Genomic DNA, 10,437 nt, shown 5'->3' with positions numbered 1-10,437 from the left:
TCTCATATTCATTCAATCATATTATCAATATATTATCCTTGGGTTTTCACAATGTGACGTAAACATGAGTTTTGTTTATTTATTTATTTATTTTAAAAAATTAAAAGTGATTGGGTCAGTCATATAGACACTTATTAAATGAGCAACCTACACCGTTCGATTAAAATAAAAGTCTAGCAACCCTCATAAACTTAAGCAGTACATTAAAAAATCTTCTCCTTTCACGAGTCAACTATTGAGCAAAATTTTATAATTTCCAACCGTATATTATTCAACTGTTAGTGCAAACACGTCCCCAGCACACACAGTCACACACACTCTCTCTCTCTCTCTCTTAAAAAAAAAAGCAAGGAAGCTCAGCTCTTAAAGGAAGAGATATTAGACTCTCTATGAAAAAACGAGGCTCTCGTAGTAATTGACAGAGAGAAAAAAAGCAATGCATTTCGAAGCTTCGATGCTCAGATTTCTTCTGCTATGGCTGCTCGTTTTCTGCACCGCTTTCTCTTCGTCTTCAGCTCGACCTCGTGAGCTTCCACTATTCTCTGTCTCTCTTATCTCTGTTATTCGATTTCTTGGAAGTAAATTTTGAGTCGTGGAATGGTTAAGGAGTTGAATTAGGGTTTTGGAATTGGAAGTGAATCTTCATTTTGCATTTTGATTGAGTTTTTTATAATTGAGCTTTTAAGCTAAGTTCTGTGACGAATTAATGTTATGAAGTAGTTGTTTTTGCTTTGGAGTTTGGTTTTGACTTTTGAGATAGATCTTCATACTGTGCTCTTTTTTTTTTTCTTTTTTTTTTAAACATTCATGTTGTTAAGAAATTGAAATGAAATATCAGATAGCAGAATTGGTATAAGGATTTTACATATAATTTTTTTTTAAAAAAAATCTTTTTTGATTAAAAGGGGAAAAACAATCAGGTTGAATTTGTTTGGTTGCTGTGAAAATTGTTTTGAAAGTAAAGAATAAAGATTTTGAATATGTGAGGAAATTTCATATTTTTAAGATATGAGAAAGCAGTACTTCACTAAGGTGGCCCTGGTACTAGTATTTGGCTATTGAGTTGAATTCCCAAATTTGGAAACAGAAGGACCAAATTCCAGGTTTTATTTTTCTTTCTTAATTTTGGCAATAAAACTGAGTTCGATGACCGAATTTCTCATGCGTGAATTGTGAATTCTATAGCTATAAGCTATTATTGGTATGGTGGTAATGACTTAAAAAAGGATGTGGAGTTTGAAGAAAGCAGGGCATTTTATTAAAGCTGCATGTGCATTTCTCATCAATTAGCAACATGTGAGCTGCATATTACGTATTGGAGCGGGTCATCTTTGTGTGTTATTTGTTAGTTTCTTGGTGAATTTTGAGTATTCCTAAACTATCATTTCTGGTTTTGTATGCTTAAGGGTTAGAGAATTAGAATTTGTTCTTGTGCTTTCTTTTATTTAATTCTAATGGTGGTTTTAAAATTTGTGGAATCTTTTCTTGCACTGCAGCACCATTTGCCATGCGGATAAGCTGTGGAGCTCGTGATAATGTTCACACACCGCCAACCAATACACTTTGGTATAAGGATTTTGCATATACAGGAGGGATACCTGCTAATGCAACACGTACAAGCTTCATCACTCCCCCTCTTAAAACACTTCGCTACTTTCCCCTATCTGGAGGTCCTGAAAATTGCTACAACCTTAATAATGTGCCAAAGGGACACTATTCAGTCAGGATGTTCTTTGGATTGGTTAACCAAACCAATTTTGACAGCGAACCTCTATTCGATGTCTCTGTCGAAGGAACTCAGATTTGTTCTTTGCAGTCAGGTTGGAGCGCCCAGGATGAAAAAGCATTTGCTGAAGCCATTGTGTTTCTTTTAGATGGCACTGCCTCTTTCTGCTTCCATAGCACTGGTCATGGAGACCCAACAATTCTTTCAATTGAAATTCTTCAAGTTGATGAGAATGCATACTATTTTGGTCCACAGTGGGGTCAAGGAATAGTGCTTAGAACTGCCACAAGACTGAGTTGTGGTACAGGGCAGTCAAAGTTCGGTACTGATTATAGTGGTGATGTATGGGGTGGGGATAGATTTTGGAAATTCATGAAAACTTTTGGTCAGAATTCTGATCGGCCTAGATCTACTGAAAGTAGCATAAAGCAGGCTTCACTTTCTCCAAACTTCTATCCAGAAGGTCTTTATCAGTCAGCACTTGTTAGTACTGATAATCAGCCTGAATTGACATATGCAATGGATGTGGAGCCCAATCGGAACTACTCAATTTGGTTACACTTTGCAGAAATTGATTCTTCAGTGACTGGCGTAGGGCAAAGGGTATTTGACATCCTGATAAATAGCGATGTTACATTTCAAGATGTAGACGTTATCAAAATGAGCGGTGGTCGTTATGCAGCTCTTGTTCTTAATACAACTGTTGCAATTAGTGGAAGGACCTTGACAATAACCTTGAAGCCTAAAAGTGGTAGTCATGCCATTATTAATGCCATTGAGGTTTTTGAGGTTATCATAGCAGAGTCCAAAACCTCGCCAGAAGAAGGTATATATGCCACCTGTATTTGTTATTATTATATAAATTTTTCGTTTCATATCTTCCAATCTAGTACTTAAATAGGGCTAGCTTAATAAGTGTGCATGCTTACATAAATATGAATACGTGCATGCATGTATGCTAAGTTAGAAGCTACCTAGAGTGTTATGTTGGTATGTTGGTATGTTATGTTGGTAGATCTACCAAGAAGGTTCCTTCAATAACAGAATGTTGGCACCTACCTTGTCAAGAAAACTAATTGATGGACAAAATAAACCCCTTCAAAGTAACTCTCAGCTATATCTAAAACATTCTCCTAGGTTTTGTTTTCTCTATTTTTATTTGTGCCGATTTCAAGCAAGCTTAAGTGCTGATTCCTAGGTTTGTTTTTCTCTCTAGTCTTGTTAATTCTCAAGCCTCCTTTGAGAATTTGTGTTGCATCAAAGAGACTGAAAATGTGGGAAGAAAAAACCTGTGTCATCCAAAAGGAGTGACTGAACCAAATATCCTGGTTCATATCCAATAGAATAGACTTTTATGAAACAAAGTGAGCCAAACTAAACATTATCTTCTTGATCTTATTAAAATACATAAGGATCATCTTGTCAATACGAAATAATTAGTCTGGTTAGTAGCATTTGTAGTTACCTTTTATCTATTTATCTTAAACCATGTTTACCAAAATGATTTTTTGTGTCAGTTTTACCAAACGAAAAAAGAAAAAAGAAAAAAAAGGCTTTCTTGTGTCCAATGTTGATTAAAGATGTTCTAGGGCCTTTATAGGATATGTATATCTATTTTTCTGCTGGTGTTTATGAGTCTTGGATGTAGTTAAGTGTTATGAACAGGATTTTCTGTTTTTTTTTTTTGGTGGCCTAATATCACTTAATTCTGTCTTTGCATTGTAATATTAATATTTTGTAGTCAACTTTACACACTCTTTGATGTTTTTGTAATGAGCTCGTTAACACCCCCCCCCCCCCCCCAAAAAAAGCCCCTACCTCTCCTGCCCAAAAAAGAAAAAAGCTTTGCTTACATGTATTGTTCTTTATGGATAAAGAATGTAGTTTCTGGAAGTTGGAATCTATATAGGCTGTTACTGATTGTACTATCTTTATTCTATTCTAGTTATTGCTCTACAGACTTTGAAGAATGCGTTGAGCCTTCCTCTTCGGCTTGGATGGAATGGTGATCCATGTGTTCCCCAAGAACACCCTTGGAGTGGAGCAGATTGCCATTTTGACAGCAACAGCAGCAAATGGTTCATCGATGGACTGTACTTTCTTGATCCTTGGCTCATATTTATTGTCTTTTTCCATTTTTTAAATATCCTCAGAGTAATGATTGCCTCCTATGTCATGTCATATTTATTGTTTATCTTTTACCTCTTTGAACTGAAAACTACTAGCCCCCAACTTTCAAAATTGTATACAGTAACTGAGATGATGCAACAGCTACCCTATGTCCTTTAGCACTTTGATTGCAAATGCTCAAATTTCCTAAAAGCGTTACACTGACTGTCCCTCTAATCTTTTCAACAATAGACTTTGAGTCTCTACCATCACCAATTCCTTCTGGTCCACTGACACCAAGCTGAGATCTATACAACTGATTGTTCTTGGTTTTGCTGTAAGTTTAGCCACCCAATCAAAAGCTTTCCATGTGAGCCCCATATTATTAACCATCTTGCTACTTTCTCTCTAACTAAACTGTCTCACAATCTACCAAATTTACAGAGAAAAACTTTTGGTGCTCTCTGGAAATAGCATATAATTCAAAAAGTGACTGCATTGAGAGATGGTATCCCTACTCTTCTGCGAGAATGCTTTGTATATTTTAAACTTTCAAGTTATTGCCTTACGGCTTTCTGTTTTTTAGACATGTTTAGATTTTGGTAATGAATAACTTGTCATATGTCAATGATTGGCCCTAATATGGTTTGACCATTTAAATTGCTTCCTCATTTTTATAGGTAAATATGATTTTTGTACCTTTTCTTCTGTTGTTTACTTTTATATTTTCTGTACACAACTCAACCCAGATTCTAGCACTACTTATTTGGCATTCTAGTTTTATTTTCCATAGTGAGAAAGTCAACTATTAATTTCCACATAATTGGATAAATTCAGTGGGCAAATACATTTAAAAAAAAAATTTGAGCATCACACTTTTTTGAACTCACTTGCACAAAGCCCAAAGTATATTGCATTTTCTGGAATTTATCATCTTCATCATGTGTGGCCTTAGAGTTGTTTCGCTTTATATTTAATTTTAAGATGTTAATATCTACTATTGTTATATAATATGTTTTGAGTAATTAGTGTTTTACCTCTGCATGATCAGTGGTCTTGACAACCAAGGTCTGAGGGGTTTCTTACCTGATGACATATCCAAGCTAAGTCATCTACAGAGCATGTAAGTATCTAAAGGTCTCATTCAATTTAAATTATATAATTGGAAATGTAAAGCTGCAATCCTTATGTTTTGACATTTCATCCAAGGATGTATCACTTGATGAAATTAAGCATGTTTCTAAGAGATGGTCCCTTGTTATGTCTTTTCACTTAATTGTTAGTCATATTTTTGCTATTCCAAAACTATATGATAGCATGAATTTTAGTGAATCAAATTGTTAATGATTTTTTTTGTAGCCTTCTCTATGTATCTCTTATATATGTTTGACTTGTGCATTTACAGAAATTTGAGTGGAAACATGATTCATGGGGCCATTCCTTCCTCACTTGGAACAATAGCTAGCTTAGAAATATTGTAAGTGCATTGCTTCTCTATTTTCAGATACTTATCATGTTTTGGTTTCTATAGGATAGATACAACTCTCTGCAAATGATACTATTTTCCATGGAAAGAACTGCTATGTCACTGACATTGCAAATCATGATATGTAGTATTTAGCGCATTAGTAGGATAATGATAAATTATTTTCGCCCTTTTCTCAACAACAGCTTGCATGAGGCTAGTCTATGTGTTTTAATGTCTTGTTCTACTAACCAATGGCATTTGCAGCTACTTAGGGCTGTAAATGAGTTGAGTCCAACTGAGTTGAATATTAAAAGTTTAGGATTAGTTCATTTGATTTAATTTTGAATACAATCCGAGCTCAAGCTCATCACCAAGCTTGATCACATGCTCAAACTTGATTCATTTTCTTATTGAACAAGCCCAAACTTTTTCACAAGCTACTTGATTAACTATTATTTCCCCATACATGGCAAACACCATATGACTAAAAAATATTTCACAAATCTTTACTAATAATTAATAACTATCGTTTCAATCAAAAAATAACTAAATAACTAAATTATAGTTGAGATTGTATTACTTTAGTTAATTACATAGAATGATATTCATTTATATATTTATAAAAATTAGATTCACCAACCTTTTATTGTTATATTTTTTACTACAAAATAGGCTAATTGTATTGTCGATAAATTACAACTAATAATTTGATATTCTATGAGCTTATTAACTAACTTATACAATCCAGTATTCAGTCTATATAAGCATATTTTTATACATGTATTGATTTATACATATAAACACATGATAATATAGATATACTCAAATCAAACTTCATAATCACAAGTTTGTTGACAAACAAGCTTGACTCGTTTAATGCTCAAGCCTAAAATTAGGCTTAAGTTTGATTCTTTTGCCAAATAGATGAGCATAAACAAGTTTTTCTCAAACCAAGCCTGAGTTGTCATTTACAGCCCTAACAAAGGTAGTTTTTGGTTAAGTTGCTAGTAGAATATTCATGCTTTGCTCATATGACTTGTATTTGTGCTACCTTGCCTTAGTTATGTGCTCAAGAATAAAATCTACTTCTATACAAACTTGAAGTCTTGAACTATCATGATAAACTCTAATTGTCAACTATTAGGTTAAACCTAAAATGGGGAAATGGTTTTAAAGCATTCATAACCTAAAATGGGGAAATGGTTTTAAAGCATTCATAACCTAAAATGGGGAAATGGTTTTAAAGCATTCATAACTCAAATTACATTAAGTTTGATAGAATTGTTGGTCATTACATACCTGAATGCACTCTTGTTTCGATTTTCCCATATCGAAACTGTGATAAAATTCATGCAACAACATCAAGCTAACTTTTTTCATTGCAGACTGGCATCCATGTGACTTTGTATCATTTTATTATACTAATCAATTTTCTCTTTCATTAGTCAGATATGATAAATCCATTTTCATAAGAAAAGAATGCAGTTGCAATATAACTATGCAAATGCCTTGTTGTTAAGGCAATCCAAATGCAGAAATCTTGTGCAAAATTGCAATAAAATGTCAAATTTAACCCTAGTTCTGCCATCCAAATGCAATCCTAACATTAAGAAATCCTAGAAATACAAAATGCAACTCAAAAACTTATTTCTGGACCAAAGACCAGTTATTTTTGGAGTAGTGTGGTTTTGTATTACACTGATGAAGAATGAAGAAATTTGGTTTGACCTCATGCATCGATGCAATAAAAATATGGAAGCTTTTGGATACTCAAGTCACTTGCTATTTTATTCTGTGACTAATTTGAGTTACTGTAAGAATGTAATGTCTGAATGCATATGCTTCTGTGGCAGGGACCTGTCCTACAATTTCTTTAACGGATCAATTCCTGAAAGCCTGGGACAGTTGACATCATTACAGATACTGTAAGATCTTTTCAAGCACATCATTAGTCATTTTACCCATGAACTTAAACACTCTGACTCTAATTTGTCATAATGATGCAGAAATCTTAATGGCAACTCATTGTCTGGAAGAGTCCCTGCTGCACTAGGAGGAAGGCTTTTGCATAGAGCTAGCTTCAAGTAAGTTCCAACTAACGTTTAGTCTCTCAAGATTGGAGGCTTTCAGTAATGACTTTGTTAGAACATGTTCAGAATGGTTGTCTTTTTAAAAATATTCAATGCTATGGATATATGTTATTCACTTATTTGTTAATTTTAGGGTAGTCAGCATTATTACTATAACTGCTATGCATACTTACCATGGATGTTTGCAGTTTTACAGATAATGCTGGTCTTTGTGGTATACCTGGACTGCGTACATGTGGGCCCCACCTTTCTGCTGGTGCAAAGGTTGGCATTGCTTTAGGTGCATTGTTGTTATTACTACTCATTGGCATCTGTTCAATGTGTTGGTGGAAAAGACGGCAAAATATCCTCCGAGCACAGCAGCTTGCCGGTAAGGACATTGATATCAAATTCAGGAAAAAAACATATATCAAAATGCTATTCAGAAATATTCTTATGCAAACACTTGGTGTATGGTTTATGCAATGCATTATAGGCCATAGGGTGCCACGTTGATTTTTTTTTTGTCACTATAATGTCTCATATCATTAACAAAACAAATGATATCATATGGCCAAAATAACATAAGAGGAAAGAGTTTGACATTAATAGATATTGGTAAGTAACATCCTCAGACTCCACTGTCCTTTGTTACTCAGTTTTCGATTTTAAAAAAATAACATTATGTCAAGCCCTGTACTACAAAATGCATGCACATACACAAGCATGCCTTGAAGTGTATTTGTCTTCCATGAAATTCATGTTTTCCCCTTTCTTTCTTTTTTTACAGCACGAGATGCCCCCTATGCGAAGGCAAGGACACATTTATCACGTGATATCCAGATGACAAGGCCACATAATAATTATGGTCATTCTCGGACTGCGGCTGAGAATGGGCCTAGTTTGCTGTCATGATGAGACAACAATCACTTCGTGATCTAATCCAGTCAAGAAGTGCTCCATTTTTTAGCCTTGATTTTGTTCGAAAACAAAATCCCAGTGGCCAGATCGTTGATTCGGCCTTGCAGAGATTTTTTTCAGCTCATGATTCCGCCCAGTGTGCGCTACTCTGTTAGTTGAATCCTGAATAGCAAATAGACTCACTTCATTAGAACCAGATCCCACATTTGTGCACCAAATTCCCTGATATGAAAAATCTTGTACATTGCTCCAATTCTTTTTTACTCCCCCTCAATCTGTCAAAGAAATTATGTAACAAATTAGAGAACAGACGCATATAGAAATTCAAAAAATTTCCAAAATTTAGTCTTACATTTTGTGTATCTTGTTTGAAAGTAACCAACGTTTGATTCGTCTTTGGGTTACTGGGCTAGTATAAACCTTTCTTTTCTCATTGGTGGTTGTATTATCATTATTCCTTCCACTAAAAAACTGTAAACAAATTCCAAGCGGTTCTCTACCACATTTATACTAGTCTCTTCTTGCCCCCAAAATATTTCTAAATACGAAAACCAGGTACTTACTAGAATTAAAGATTCTTTTTTCCATAAAATATTTCCAGTAATATATTTTGAATAAGAAGTGAGTCAACAAGTCAACAGAGCAGGTCTACAAGTACACGAAAAGATAGAAGGTTACCATGTAAAATGGCTTGGTGACCCCAAATGCTTGGTGCATCACGTTAAGGTGAGTCCAAATCTTCTATCTTACTCTTCTTACTCCACTATATATTCTACAAATAAAAACATGTCACATGTCCATCTAATTTATTAAATGTTAAATTTATGCCTTCTATTATTTCAATTTCTTTAAATAAATAAGTAACCCATCATATTTAGGAAATTGAAATAATAGAAAGTACACCACCGCGCACCCTTGGTGCGGTGGTCGCTTCACAAGTATAAATTCTTGTGGGGTAAAGGTCAGGGTTCAAGTTTTTAAGAGAAAGTTTTACACACATATACACTTTAGATTAGGCAAGAGTAAAAATTCTATCTTGTATAAAAAAAAATGTATAAATTTAGCATTTAATAAATTAGATGAGCATGTGACATATTTTTATTTGTGGAGTATATAGTTGAGTAGGAAGAGTGAGACAGACGATTTGGACTCCGTTAAGGTAATACCACAGCAAATCAAATGCACCCTAAGAGTAAGAACTTTCTTTTTCAACCGTATAAACAATGGATAGGTTTTGATGGGGGCCTTTTTGACAACTAATTAATACCCCCAGACACATCGCCATATGACGATGATGACGCCTGTGTACCCATCAGTTCCTCGGAAACCAACAATAGACCTAAGCTGACGGCATCGGAAGTGATGACCCTTCAAACTTGACAGTCACCTTTGTAAGCCGACGAAAAATTCCATAACGGGCAAAAGCGTGACGGGTGGAAGGGCCGACAGGTCCAGCATGGCCTGCCGTGGTCCCCACGAATACCTATACATGAAGATGCCTTACATAACACGTAAAAAAAAGCCCATTACTCACCCATATCTCTTATATGGAAAGGTACCCTAAAATCTTGGAAACCCTAAGTGCCAAGCCCTCCCAGTAAGGAAAGATCCCTACTTTGAAGGGATTTTGATTCACAACTTGCCACTATATAAGCACAAGACCTCCACCTTTCGCAAGTACGTAGAAAATCCCTAACTCTCTCACTACAGAGTTCTTAGAGATTTTCCATTCACTGACTTGACCTTCAGAGGGTTCTTGGCCAGTACCATACCGGTGCCTTTTGTTTGGTCCATTTGTTCTTATTCCACAAGTACTCATTGGAGTGATTTGGAGCCTACAACTCACTGACGATTTCAGCACATTATCAGTTGGCGCTATTTGTGGGAATTCTATTGTGATTAACCATATCACTAATTCTGAGACAAAAGAATTGCATGGTCCAGACGTGTTCAATGGCTACCACCAACCAGGAAACAGGGAATCCCTCCAATGCCCTAGAAAGACAGGTGCAAATCTTAGTTGCAGTAGTAGATCGACTCACCCAACGCAACCGAGAGTTGGAGCAACAGCTAAACTAAAGGAACGAGCAAGGCCAACGCAACGAATAGGATGTCGACGAGTAGAATGGTACCACCTACCAATG

General features: G+C 35.3%; 1 protein-coding gene across 1 annotated transcript; it reads left to right on the top strand.

Moving 5' to 3' along the window:
• Positions 1-301: 301 nt before the first annotated feature.
• On the top strand, positions 302-8,634 carry LOC142637341 (receptor-like protein 4). The gene is made up of 9 exons (XM_075811613.1): positions 302-524; positions 1,497-2,552; positions 3,672-3,819; positions 4,887-4,958; positions 5,241-5,312; positions 7,157-7,228; positions 7,310-7,387; positions 7,582-7,763; positions 8,163-8,634. The coding sequence occupies exons 1-9, from the start codon at positions 437-439 to the stop codon at positions 8,285-8,287; spliced, it is 1,893 nt and encodes a 630-aa protein (XP_075667728.1). The 5' UTR covers positions 302-436; the 3' UTR covers positions 8,288-8,634.
• Positions 8,635-10,437: the final 1,803 nt, after the last annotated feature.

The sequence above is a fragment of the Castanea sativa genome, chromosome 5 (assembly GCF_040712315.1).
Source record: "Castanea sativa cultivar Marrone di Chiusa Pesio chromosome 5, ASM4071231v1".
NCBI lineage: Eukaryota > Viridiplantae > Streptophyta > Magnoliopsida > Fagales > Fagaceae > Castanea > Castanea sativa.
The sequence above is the reverse complement of the archived record's forward strand: the minus strand, read 5'-3'. Positions and strand labels throughout refer to the sequence as shown.